The sequence below is a fragment of the Camellia sinensis genome, chromosome 8 (genome assembly GCF_055761805.1).
Source record: "Camellia sinensis isolate YWXY chromosome 8, ASM5576180v1, whole genome shotgun sequence".
In the NCBI taxonomy this organism is placed as follows: Eukaryota; Viridiplantae; Streptophyta; class Magnoliopsida; order Ericales; family Theaceae; genus Camellia; species Camellia sinensis.
Genome location: NC_138968.1, coordinates 121332361 through 121346565, shown reverse-complemented (window position 1 = coordinate 121346565; position 14205 = coordinate 121332361). Strand labels below are relative to the sequence as shown.

Genomic DNA, 14205 nt, shown 5'->3' with positions numbered 1-14205 from the left:
TAGCAGTCATTACATTTAGCTTGAATATACCACTCGACATGTATCCCTTCCCCACATAGACCCCACTCTTGGTCAATACGACCTTATTAGATTCAAACACCATGCGGAAGCCATGCTTGCTTAAGAGCGACCCCGAGACAAGGTTCTTACGAATGTCCGACACAAATATGACATCGTTTAGGATCAGTTCTTTTCCTGAAGTCATTTTCAGGACCACCTTGTCTTTACCCTCAACAGTTGAGGTTGCAAAATTCCCCATGAACAACTTCTCACTGTTTGAGACTTTCGAAAGTTGTGAACATTTTCTTCTCTGCGCAGATGTGGCGAGTGGCCCTAGTGTCCACCCACCATTCCTTAAAGTTGGATCCCACCATATTCACTTCAGAGACGACAACTGCCAAATGCATGTCATCCACATCTTGTGATAGATCCTCTATTTCAGCCATGTGGGCAGGACTTTTGTTCTGTGGAGGGTACTTGTTATAAGGCTTCTTCTTTTTGCGGCAATCAACCGCCCGATGCCCATCGCTTCCACAGTTTAAGCACTTTCTATGGAACCTAAAAGTAGGTTCCTATGGCTTGTAGACCGGCCTTTTGGCGACACCGCCTCTTGCCCCCAGCTTTGATCTTTTGCTTGTTGGTGGCTTTTTCCTCACCTCGACAACTGGCCATGCTCAACCACATTTGCTTTTACAGTAGAGGTATTTCCCCCTTTCCTTCTATTGTCTTCCTCAATCCAGAGCCTCCTAACAACGAGGTCTTCAACTGTCATCTCCTTTCGTTTGTGCTTTAAGTAGTTCTTGAAGTCTTTCCAGCCGTTAGGCAGCTTCTCAATCAGAGCAGTGGCCTGGAATGATTCACTCAGGAACATTCCCTCTGCAAGAATTTCATGCAGAATTACTTAGAACTCTTGGACTTGACTAATGATGGTTTTTGTGTCCACCATCTTGAAGTCTAGAAATCGGCCAACGACAAATTTCTTTGCCCCAGCATCCTCGGTCTTGTGCTTCTTGTCTAAAGCATCCCACAACTCCTTTGCCGACTTCTTGGCATAAAACACGTTGAAAAGTGAATCTGCCAAGCCATTCAGAATGTAGTTCCGACAAAGAAAGTCTAATTGCTTCCAAATATCTAGAGTCATGAGCTTCTGTTTGTCTTGCTCATTCTCCTCCACAACTAGTGGATTCTCACTCAAAAACCTCGCAAGGCTAAGATTAACCAAGTAGAATAGAATCTTTTGCTACCACCTCTTGTAATTTACTCCCGTGAACTTCTCCGGGCACTCATGATGGTTGAGCGAGCCTCCCAGAACAACAGGAGCAGCAACAAGGTTGACCACAAAGGTCACAGCAACCGGGTTGACTATAGAGGTCACAGTAGTAGGGGTTGACAAGCCAGTTGCCCCGGGGTTCTGATCCCCCCACCAATATTAGCAGCAGCAACATCGATGACAGTTGCCATTTCTAAAAAATACAACATAATTTCACTTTCTGTGTTTCCAGAAATTAAACTTAACACTAGAAAATCCCACAGTTGGAAATTTAATTTAAAATTAGTCTCACCATTTAACCTATAATCGAACATGGTCAAGAATGTTCCCAAGAAGACTGGAGGGGTTACTCTTAGTCCATGGGACACAATTTTCTGAATTAAGTTTTTTCAGGGGATGAACTAGGTTAAAACCAAACCAAGTTCCAAACTTATAATCAATTAAAATAAAATTGCTAATAATTACAAGCAATATAAAAAATTGCTACAACAATGATAAGCAAATAAAATGCTTCTAACAATACAAGTAAACAAACTTGCTTCAAAAATTAGGTAAATACCAACTAAATCCAAGCAAAAAAAAAAAAAAATTGCTTCAAATATAAATTAATGTAGACCAATCCAAATAAGATTATTATTTTCTAAACTCTTTTCCTTGCTTTGGTATTTCTATTCAATCAAAAAGGTTAGTGGTCCAAATTTTTATTGCAATCTCAAATTTTATTCATTTGGATTTGTATTTTTTTTTCCATTCCCTTTCGCATAGGTATTCCTATAGAAGGTTAGCAGAAAAACACAATAAAATACAAAACAAATAATCTAAAGAAATTGTAAAATTAATAAATTAATTTAATAGCAAAATTAAGTAAAATTAAAATGTTAAACAAGCTATACAATTGAACTTATAACTCCCAAATAAATTACAAACCTTATAACTCTAAAAATTAAATTAAAATTTAATTGACAAGAGTTAAAGGAAATTATTACACAATAATCATGTAAATAAATATAGCCAAGTTACAAAAATTTAATAACTCCAAAATTAAATTAAAATTAATTGCCGTGAGTTATAAATGAATTTAATTCACAACAAATATGCAAATAATTCTAACAATTAAAGTCATGCAAATATACTAGAAAATTATAAGCATGTAACAAACTAAAATCTAGAAAACAAAGAACATGCGTATTTCCTACAAATCTAGAAACAAGGAAACATGTGAATTAATCTAGTATGTAAACATATTGAACATATTGATTATACTAGAAACTAGAAAACCATTAGCATGTTAATATTAACTAAAAATTTAAACACTTATGGGCATACAAATTATATTGTAAAATTATAAAATAAAATTATATTAGCACTAAATAAGCATACAAAATATGCAAGAGAGAAAAAGCATTTTGATTAAATTATTCCATTATATTTATGAATTTAATAAACCAACCATGACTTTGTAAACAAGATTTCAAAGATGTAACAGTGACTATCTATATGCTACAGGTAGTCTAGAACAAACAAAACAGCATGCATTTACATTTCTACAGGTGGTCCCAAAAACATACATATAAAAATATCTATTCTGTTTTGTATTAATATGTAATATTCACACAAGCATACAATTCTAAGTCAATGAATCTAAGTACTGTTTTTCCATTTTCCTCACAGAAGTTAAGCAGAGAACTAGAATCCGTAATCACTACCCATGCAGTAAACAGTGTACATTCTGGAATGAGGAAAAGCAGCAATTGAAATGTGAATCTAATTGTCTAATTTCATGAAAAATATCTAATCTATTTTAAGATTGTTGTACAAATTAATGTAATTAACTAAAATAAATAGATTCATGATTAATCAAATTAAATTACAAACTAAGAAAATATGCTAGAATTTACAATGATATTGCACAGAAATACACAATACAATAAAATGGTAAAGAAGCGCAAACCGAAACCTGTGTGATACCACAGTCTCCTTAAAACAGATTAGCCACCTCACCGTGGGTGCTAGAGGCACGTTGACTTCTGTCTCTTAGGATATGACGGTTTAGACTAGCTAACACAGAAGCACCTTCTGATAACTTTGGTGAACCGACAATGGCAGCACTCTCTCACAAAGAAATAATATATTATAGGAGGAGACTGACTTGACTATAATATGAGAGAAAAAATTATGTGTTGAACCCAAGGGAGATGGGCCTTCTTTTATACATAATGGCGGAGAGAGGAGAAACCTTCTAGCCACAAAGGCCGGCAACGAATGTAGGCAAAACTAATGGGACTTAAGTGTGTGTGAGTTACACACGTGTGTATATATAACTATATCAACAGCCACTTTACAGATTCGGTCCAAAAAGATAGATTAGGCTGGTGGACCACCAATCCGGCCCAGTCCAAACCTAACACAAAGGCTTAAGCCTCAAGCCCATGATCCGTGATCCACGACCCACGGACCAGGCTCGAGCACGCGCATGTGGCAATTTTTGGCAACTAATGCAGGCAAAACTGCCTAATAACTTCTGCAAAACTAACGAGACTTAAGTGTGTGTAAGTTACACACATGTGTGTATATATAACTATATCAACAACCACTTTACATATTCGACCCAAAAGGTAGATTAGGTTGTTGGACCAGCAATCCAACCTAGTCCAAATCTAACCCTCAAGCCTCACGGGCCCGGCTCGGGCGGGCGGCCAGTGCACTTGTGTGGCAATTTTTGCATAACCAACTTGGACCATAGTCTTGTCCCAAGCCCATCTTTAAAGCATTCATAACTCCATTCCTTCGGAAAATTTGGATACCCCAAAGAACTTATGCCCTTATCAAAATCTTGAGATTTAAATGCCCATCAAAGTTTTCCTCTACAATCAATGTGGGATTGGAAGTTATACACAATTCTCAATACCTCATTCATGAAACTAATTTTATGAGACAATTTTTCATTCAATTCTTAATGATTTTTGGTCATTATTTTTGTGGTGTAAAGACCTCGTTACAAAGAATTTAAACCCATTTAATCTCACCTCAACCAATGGTTAGGACCTACTTTAATTTCACATTAAAGCCACCATAAAACAATTTTTGTTCAACATTAAGGTCATTTTAGTTTCACAGATATCATTTTTAAAAAAAAAAAAAACTATTTTGAAAACAAATAAATACTAATATGTATAGCTTGAGAAGTAATTATTATATAGGTACATAGTCACACACTGAGGAGTTCAGACCACAAGAAGAGTGATAAATTACAAGGGATAGATCAACAACATCCTAGAAGCTAGTAGACGTGAAGATTTCAACAATGTATTAATATAATGTGTACGAAAAATGTTTATTCAGACTGTAGGGCACATATATTTTCAGATAGTATACTCCATTTACGGTCTACTCCTCTTATAGTGTCTTTCACAAACAAGATACAAGCCATAAGAAGTAAAATCTCAAATATATCCTTTTTAACAAGTACAATACACAAGTAAACCAAATGTGGAAGTAAAATGCACTCAACCCCTCATGGTGGAAGTGCAGGCAATATACAAGTTCAAACAAGAGAATAGCCATAGCTAATAAAAAAAACAAGTGGAAAGAAGAACTCGCATATAAAATTGAATAAACCTGGAAACTAACTTTTTTGTTATAACATCCACATAATTCACAAGAAAATGCAGACATGGTGGAGAAGCAAGATTGTTTGGCCATATTTTGAAGGAGGAAATGGCAGACATAAATGAGCAAGATGGGAAAATATTTTATACGAAGCCTCCATTAAAATTAGTGCTTGCACCTCATGTTGTTTTAAGTATAACAGTATTCCCTTGGCAACGAAGGGAGATTCAATAATATACCTGTTAGTAATGGGCGCCCATGTGGCATGACCATTTAAATTTAACATTTGATCCTTATCCAAATAGGTTTTGATTTTGAAATCAAACTTATTTAGGATAACCACTCTTGAAACAGACGTTATCAGTTTGAACTGATATAGATAGATATAATATATATTAGATATTATCTGTATCTTAACTGATATGGATAGATATTATAATATATTAAATATCTGATATGATTATGGGTAATCTGAGAAAAAGAAAAAACAACGTAGTCTGTTTTTCTACCCACATTCTGACTCTCTCCCAAAAACACAACGATCAAGTCTTTGACACTGTGGTTAGTGTGGGTGATATTCAATCTGTGATATCACTCCACTGCTGGGTTGGTTCATCAAGAAGTTTCCTGGAAGCACGTGATTTATCCAAGAAGGTTCTATCATCAAGAAGGTATGATCTGATCATTTTAATCCGCTGCATATTCTGTGTTTTTTTAGTTTACATTGGTATCAAAGCCTGTTAATGGATATTTTCGTGTTTTCCTCATGTGTATACTTTTATATGTATATGTATATATTATACACATGAATATTTGTAGAAAAAAAAAAAATTTCAGATTAGGAGCATAAAAATATTTTTTTTATGTTCATTAATGTCTTTTTTCATACAATAAATAGTTTTATTTTGAAAAAAGGAGTCCGGCAGTACAAAAATCGAACCAGAAAACACCCTGGAAGGCGGCGCGTGGCCTGCACGCGCCACCTGACGCCGTGGACCGTTTCCACGCGCCTCCACGCGCAGCCACGCGCCTCCACGCGCCAGCTGCTCACCCGACGCGCTTGCACGCGCTTTCACGCGCGCGTCAGCGGCGCAGTCACGTGCGCGCCCTCCGCGCCACGCACGCGCGCCGTGCGCTGAGCCGCGAGCCGAGCCGCGAGCCGAGCCGCGCGCTGAGCCGCGAGCCGAGCCGCGCGCTGAGCCGCTAGCCGAGCCGTGAGCCGAGCCTCGAGCCGAGCCGCGTGCTGAGCCGCGCCGTCTTCCTCGGCTGGCTTGGCTGCTGGCGATTAGGCACTGTTTGTTTTGTTTTTAATTCTGAACTGCGTTAAATGATCATAATTAATTCATTACATATTTGTTTTATGCGTGGCTTATACTGTTAGACTCAGAATTAATTTTTCTACATTCTGTAAAATTTTGAAAATTTTCAGAAAATATAAATTATTTTTCCTGTGTTAATAATTCATTTTTTATGCTTTAAAATGATTCTGGTATTGCATAAATAATTTTCTGGGGCTGAAATATTTATTGTAGACTTCTGAAAGGTTTTATTATTTACTGGTAATATTGTCTCATTTTATCAGTTTCTGGATTTTTTATTTCTAATTTTATGTGTATTTATTAGTCATTTAAAATTCCAGAATATTTCAGAAAAATTTCAGAATATTTCAGAACAATGTACATTTTAATTATGGCATAATCTGAATATTGTTTCTGTTTACTAGTTTCTGGATTTTTTATTTCTAATTTTATGTGTGTTTAATTAGTTATTTAAAATTCCAGAAAATTCCAGAAAATTTCAAAAAATGATGTACACTTTAATTATGGCATAATCTGCATATTAAATACAATTTTTTTTGGTTTTTTAATATGTTGCAATTAAAGCATGATTATTTATTTATTTATTTATTTGAATTCCATCATTAAATAAATATAGCATGAGTTGTTTGCAAATTTATATTGAGATGCTATTGCATGGAATTTATCATGCTTTGTATATGCCATAGATAGTGGGAGATTGTTTGATTATTTTTTGCGCATGGAATGAAATTAAATTTTGATAATTATCACTAGAGGCGCAAGAGATGATTACGAGCATAGCAAATTTTCGATCTTGAGACATGTGTAAAATTATCATTATTTAATTTAGATTCTTTTTGCTGCAAAATATTTTGTTTTGTGTTGCTATCATTAATATCCCCTGCGCATTTTATTTACTCTGTATGTAGAAATGGCTGCTAAGTCAGTGGTGGCAGACTTAACTAAGGGAGAGAAATTGGATGGCGACAATTATGACATATGGCGCCGTAAGATCCAATACCTCCTCAATGAGCAAGAGGTGTTGACCACACTTGAACAAGTGATGGTTGAGCCAGAGCAGGGCAATACAGCTCAACATCGTCGTGATCTTGAAGCCTTTCAGACTTGGCGTAACAAAGATCGGTGTGCGCGCTTTACTATGTTAAGCAGCATGCACAACGACTTGATTAGTGAGTTTGAGCATTGCCCGACTGCATTTGAGATGTGGGAAGCTCTCAAGCAAAAGTTTGGTATTACCTCTTTGGCAAAGCTACGTGGGCTGACTATGAAGTTTGACTCATATCAGAAAAGGGCGCATCACTCGATGAAGCAGCATTTGAGAGTCATGTCAGCCATGATACGTGAGCTTGCGGCTGCTGGGCATAATTTGACTCAAGAGCAGCAAGTACAGGCTGTGATACGCTCTCTGCCAAATTCTTGGGAGCAGATGAAGCAGAACATGATGCATAATGAGAGTGTGAAAACATTCGAAGACATATCGCGTCATTTGGAGCTAGAGGCTGAGCGCCTTGAGGCGGCTAAGTCTGATGGTTCTGCTATGGTGGTTGAGTCAAGCTCACGTAGGACTTCTCAGTTCAAACGTGGAAAAGCAAAAGGTGCCCCCAAGAAGCAAGCAGCGGCTGTGCTTAAGCCCAATGGCGCTAGAAATTTCAAGCGTAGGGGCAAGAGAGGTGGTAAGAAGGCAAAGGCTAAATTGACATGCTTTAACTGTAACAAAGAAGGACACTTCGCTCAGGATTGCCCTGAGCAGAAGAAGGTACTCCCTTACTTAATTTCTCGCATTCAATGCTTTGTGTCTAGTCAAGCATTAATTGCTCATTCTCCTCATTTTTGGGTTGTAGACTCCGGAGCAACAGACCACATCGCGAGGGACAGAGTAGGGTTCGTTGAGTATCGTCGAGTACCTGCTGGGAGCAGAAAAGTTTACATGGGGAACGAGTCCAGTGTGGAGGTGCTTGGCATTGGCACATTCAAGCTGGAAATGCGACGAGGGCGCACCTTGTATCTTCATGATGTTCTTTATGCTCCGGATATTCGGCGAAACTTAGTTTCAGTTATTAGCATGATGAGCCTTGGTTTTAGCTTTTGTTTTGAGAATAATGGTGTTAGCATTTATTTGGGAACAATTTTTTATGGTTTTGGTTATCTTTCAGATGGTTTTTTAGTTTTGGATGTGGATGATTCTAGTATCAATAAAAATGCCAATGGCTCTATTTCTAATATTGCATCTTTTTGTGATAATGATTCTATGAGATGGCATGCTAGATTAGGCCACATAGGGCAAGACAGGATGGCTAGATTGGCTAGAGAAGGTCTTTTAGGCCCACTCGCTAGAGTCACTTTGCCTACTTGTGAGCACTGTCTTGCTGGAAAGGCAACAAGAAAACCATTTGGGAAAGCCATAAGGGCATCTATCCCATTGCAACTTATTCATTCTGATATATGTGGACCAATGAATGTGAGGGCAAGGCATGGAGCCCCCTATTTCATCACATTTATAGATGATTGCACACGTTTTGGTCATGTTTATCTGATTTCTCACAAGTCAGAAGCATTGGATTGCTTTAGACGGTATGTTAATGAGGTTGAGAATCAATTAGACAAGAGCATTAAAGCTCTAAGGACTGACCGAGGACGTGAGTATCTATCTGAGCAATTTAAAGTGCTCTGTGAGGAAAAAGGAGTTATCAGGCAATTGACAATTCCTAGGACTCCGCAACAAAATGGTGTAGCGGAGAGAAGGAATCGCACATTGCTTGACATGGTTAGATCAATGATGGCGCAAGCTAATCTTCCAATTTCTTATTGGGGAGATGCTTTGTTGACTGCTGCCTACGTCCTTAACCGTGTGCCCTCCAAATCAGTTCCTTCCACCCCATATGAGATGTGGACTGGCAAAAAGCCTGATTTGGGCAATTTGCGGCCTTGGGGTTCGGCAGCTTACATACACAACGCTTCTCATAAGTTTGGGAAGTTGGGCCCTAGAGGAAAGAAGTGTATCTTCATTCGCTATAGTGAGCATTCTAAGGGCTATGTGTTTGTTGGGGAGCATCCGGATGGAAGTGTGACTGAAATTGAGTCGCGAGATGTGGATTTCCTAGAGGAGGATTTCCCTAGCAGAGGTGAGGTAACTAGAGAAGTAGAATTCTACGAGATGGAGGATCTACTTGAAGGCGCACCTAGTAGCTTAGTAGAGAATGAGGAAATAATTCCTCAAGCTCCTAGGGACAGTGGGAGCGATCTACTTACCCATGGATTGGATCCAATGGATGAGGATTCTCAACTACGTAGAAGCAAACGTGGAGCTATACCCCGTCGTCGTTTTGAGATTGAAGGGGAAGCATTCATGATTGCTCCGAGTGATGAGATGGAGCCTAAGAATCTCAAAGAGGCTCTCTCATCCCCTGCTAGTAAAGAATGGAGTACTGCAATGGAAGAAGAAATAGAGTCTATGAAGAAAAATCATGTCTGGGACTTGGTTGATTTGCCGCTAGGGCGCAAGACTATTGGGAACAAATGGGTTCTCAAAATCAAGCGCAAGGCGGATGGTTCCATAGAAAGGTATAAGGCTCGCCTAGTGGCGAAAGGTTACACCCAACGAGAGGGTGTGGACTATGAGGAAACTTTTTCACCAGTTGTAAGGTTTGCCTTTATTCGCCTAATCCTGGCCATAGTAGCTCAGTTGGACTTAGAGCTATATCAGATGGACGTTAAAACTGCATTTCTCAATGGAGAATTGGATGAAGAGATCTATATGGATCAACCAGAAGGCTTTGTGGCAGTAGGTCAGGAGCGCAAAGTTTGCAAGCTTCAACGATCTATTTATGGCTTAAAGCAATCATCCAGACAGTGGAATCTGAGATTTCATCGAGCCATTATTTCAAATGGGTTTACGATGATTGATGAAGATCACTGTGTGTACGTTAAGCGGTCCAAGGACATTTTTCTGATATTGTCATTATATGTAGATGACATATTATTGGCTGGAAATGACAAGGAGATGATTGTCGCCACTAAAATGTGGTTGTTCTCTACATTTGAAATGAAGGACATGGGTGAGGCGAGCTATGTGCTCGGTGTTAAGATCCTCAGGGATCGCTCTAGGAGACTTCTTGGTTTGTCTCAAGAGACTTACATTAAGACTATTCTAGAGCGGTTCCAGATGCAGAGCTGCAAACCCATTGACACTCCTGTTGCAAAAGGCGAGAGCCTAAGCCTTGATATGGGTCCTAAGACTCAAGAAGAAAATGAAAAGATGGCCCGTGTTCCCTATGCAAATGCTGTTGGAAGCTTGATGTATGCTATGATGTGTACACGTCCTGACATTTGTTATGCAGTCGGATTGGTGAGTCGTTACCAATCCAACCCAGGACCAGCTCATTGGAAAGCAGTTAAGAGGATATTACGATATCTTAGAGGGACTGCAGATTACACACTTTGCTACCAGAGTTCAGATCTACATCTAGTTGGCTATTGTGATGCTGACTGGGGAGGAGACCTAGATGAGCGTAAGTCTACTTCAGGATATGCTTTCATGCTTAGCGATGGTGCTATTTCTTGGAGCAGTAAGAAGCAATCCTGTATCGCCTTATCGACTATGGAGGCTGAGTTTGTGGCTTGTTCATCTGCCGTTCAGGAAGCCGTGTGGTTGAGGAGATTCCTTCAGCATTTGGATGTTGTCACACACACTTCAGACCCTGTGACTATTCATTGTGACAGCATGGCTGCACTCGCTTACGCTAAGGATCCTAAATACCATGGCAGAACCAAACACATTGATGTGAGGTTCAACTTTATCAGAGATATTTTGGCGCAGAAAGAAGTGATCCTGGAGCACATCCCTACGAGTCGCATGGTTGCGGACCCTTTGACTAAGCCCATTGCTAGAGATGTTTATCTTACTCATGTTAGGGCTTTAGGACTACGTAGGTGGTGATATTTTTTTATGTGTATTCAGTTGAACTCATTTTTTGGGGATATTTATGCCATTAGTATTCATACTTGTTTCTATCACACATTTATGTTTACTAGTTTTAGTAATGGTTTGTGAATTAGCATACACAAAACAATTAAATTGATGTTAGCAGGCAAGATTGGCTCACTCACACGAGCAATCGCCCTTAGCGCTGGGTAGCGAGTAAGGATGAGACTAGAAGCTAAAATTATCCACTAGCTATGTCGCCTTGGTTGGAGCCAAGATGAGGTCTTGTTAGAGACCGGCCATGGATATGAGAGTACCCACTTTTCCATGATATGTCTGTTATGGATAGCCAGATGCGAGATCTCATTTGATGCCTGAGAGGCGAGCAAATAGAGAATTCGAGTTAGACGCTAGGAAGCGACTCGTGCGCTTAAGAGCGACTAGACTAAGATCTGTATGGTGTGTGAGTTTAACATCACTCTTTAGAAGAGTAACTCCACTATAACATGCATTCATACTGCATGTGCTTATCGACCCGTTAGCGAGGTGAAAGAATGGATCCTTGCTTCTTCACCGTGTGAGTCCTAAAAGTCATTTTTTCCTAAATGACTTCACTTTGTGCCTTTTTGTGACCTTTGACTATGTCATAAGATGAGGAGTTGATGTTCAGCTACTTTGGTATGTTGCCTGCGGTCATGTATGATTCGGCTTTAAGGGACATTACTGGGAAAGCGGTCAATTTCAAATTGAATGATATGAGGGTGAAGGGAAGATCATCTAGTTCTACATCTCTGCTCTATATTCACTGTCGACAACTCACATCGCTCTTTATAGGATGCTGATTGGGTGTGAATATAATGCGGGACCTAGGAGAGTCAAACATGCTCTTTGAGGGATTAGAGATGTTTTTGTACTGATGTAGCTAGATGGGTCTGGGTACATGAGACACTATTTCTGTTCTTTTTGGGTTGATGTCTCTATGCTGACTCATGTTGAGTTTCTAGTATAGAGCTCCCACTTGCAGGTGTTCTCAGCGGTCGCACGGTGCATTGGCTAGTATGAGATTGTTCGTTTTTGGGGAGATTGAGATAGAGATGTGGCAGTGTCATGCCAACTCATGTGCGAGTGGGAGATGTTAGTAATGGGCGCCCATGTGGCATGACCATTTAAATTTAACATTTGATCCTTATCCAAATAGGTTTTGATTTTGAAATCAAACTTATTTAGGATAACCACTCTTGAAACAGACGTTATCAGTTTGAACTGATATAGATAGATATAATATATATTAGATATTATCTGTATCTTAACTGATATGGATAGATATTATAATATATTAAATATCTGATATGATTATGGGTAATCTGAGAAAAAGAAAAAACAACGTAGTCTGTTTTTCTACCCACATTCTGACTCTCTCCCAAAAACACAACGATCAAGTCTTTGACACTGTGGTTAGTGTGGGTGATATTCAATCTGTGATATCACTCCACTGCTGGGTTGGTTCATCAAGAAGTTTCCTGGAAGCACGTGATTTATCCAAGAAGGTTCTATCATCAAGAAGGTATGATCTGATCATTTTAATCCGCTGCATATTCTGTGTTTTTTTAGTTTACAATACCAAATTCACAAAATTTACTAATTCAAAAAGAAAAAAACACTGCCTTCAAACTCACTTTCCCCAATAAAAAAACGACATTTAAACAATAACGTTTCATTCACATACAGATTCAACAACAGAACCACCCAAAATCAACAAAAATATTCAAAACCCATGAACCATCTACGGCGGATTTGTGCAATTAGACAATGTTGATACCAAAAAAAAATCAAAACCCACCTCTAACCTGAGAATCCAGATCTAGATCCTTCTGATCTCTGTACTGAAGAAAAAAGGGGTAGCCAAAAAAGGGCAGAGAGCAATATAGCCATCGCCGAATGAACAGTGGAAGAGATAGACTGGTCTTTGACCAATCATTCCTGTTTTTCAATGTTCAAAAGAGAAAAACAAGTAGTTTCAAACGTACTTCTAAACAGACCATGTAAAACAATCGCACAATGCTTAGATTTCAATAGTAAAATTCAATACGAGTACAGTGAGCTCTCTAAATTTGTATACATAGAGAGAGAGAGAGAGAGAGAGAGAGAGAGAGAGACTTGAAGCAAAGTGGTAGCCTAAGTAATGTAGTTTCTGATCCTCCCCTGAGTGGTTATACAAATCTCATTCTCGTTAATCGGCGTCTTTGGCCTCGGTTTCTCTAGCCTCTAATACCGATCCATCTAAACACAAAAAATCCAAAATCAAAAACACAATTTTTTCTCCAAAAAATCAAAAACCAACATCAAAATAGCAAAAGGGTACACATAAATTAGATCTGAAGAAAGGAATAGGAAAAGGGTTAACCATGGTGAGTGTTGAGCGAGTTCAGAACGGGTAAAAAGGTAATGGAAGTCTCTAAAAACCCAGAGCAAATTCAGAACAGGTAAAAGGTAATGGAAGTCTCTGAAAACCTGCTCTCGCCTTTTGCTAGTCTCCATGGTAGCTCTGGATCGATGAATTTGGTGAGAGAAAAGCCATGGCCGTTGTGGGTTGGAAAGAGAAATTGGAGAAAAGAGTGAGAGAGAGTGAAATTGGTGAGAATATGATATAGGGATTGAAAGGAGAGAGTGTGGTGCTGGAGTAGAGAATAGTAATAACTTTTGCAAATCATTGTTAAGTTGAGGAATTTTTAGCATTTGTAGCGAGAGAGTGATTCCCAATTCGAATAGTATTTCATTTTAGCATTTGGCACCAGAGTATTTTATTTTAGCGTTTATTTTTATTTTGGTTATATTATTCACGACATAAATTACGTGTCAAGAAAAGTAAAATATTTTTAACGGTTAGCATATGTGTGTCGTAGAAAGTGTACTTTTTAAGACTTTTTGTACGCTGTAAAAAATGCAATATTTTTAACGGCTGGCTTTTTGTGCACCGTGAAGTGTTTAATATTTTTAACGGCTAATGTACGCATGTCTTGTATATTTGATGTATTAACGGCATGCCATATGCACATCATAGAAAGTTTTATTGTTTACAACTAACA

General features: G+C 38.6%; 1 protein-coding gene and 1 long non-coding RNA gene across 2 annotated transcripts; both read right to left on the bottom strand.

Moving 5' to 3' along the window:
- Positions 1 to 269: 269 nt before the first annotated feature.
- LOC145798016 (uncharacterized) lies at positions 270 to 1461 on the bottom strand. Its single transcript, XM_082885458.1, has 4 exons — positions 1376 to 1461; positions 944 to 1208; positions 657 to 847; positions 270 to 528 (listed from the first exon to the last, which is right to left on the bottom strand). Exons 1-4 carry the CDS (start codon positions 1459 to 1461, stop codon positions 270 to 272), a joined length of 801 nt encoding a protein of 266 aa, XP_082741584.1.
- Positions 1462 to 5020: 3559 nt separating this feature from the next.
- Positions 5021 to 13921, bottom strand: LOC145797074 (uncharacterized). Its single transcript, XR_014338124.1, has 3 exons — positions 13524 to 13921; positions 12741 to 13399; positions 5021 to 5118 (listed from the first exon to the last, which is right to left on the bottom strand). It is a non-coding gene; the product is annotated as an uncharacterized LOC145797074 (long non-coding RNA).
- Between the last annotated feature and the right edge of the window lie 284 nt (positions 13922 to 14205).

What these genes read in the sequence shown, in the direction of transcription:
- LOC145798016 (XM_082885458.1), bottom strand. Translation starts at nt 1,461, where the DNA reads ATGGCAACTGTCATCGATGTTGCTGCTGCTAATATTGGTGGGGGGATC. An exon ending in GCTTGTCAACCCCTACTACT is followed by an intron (nt 1,209 to 1,375) that starts GTGACCTCTATA and finishes GGTTAATCTTAG; the next exon opens with CCTTGCGAGGTTTTTGAGTG. An exon ending in GATTTCTAGACTTCAAGATG is followed by an intron (nt 848 to 943) that starts GTGGACACAAAA and finishes GAATCATTCCAG; the next exon opens with GCCACTGCTCTGATTGAGAA.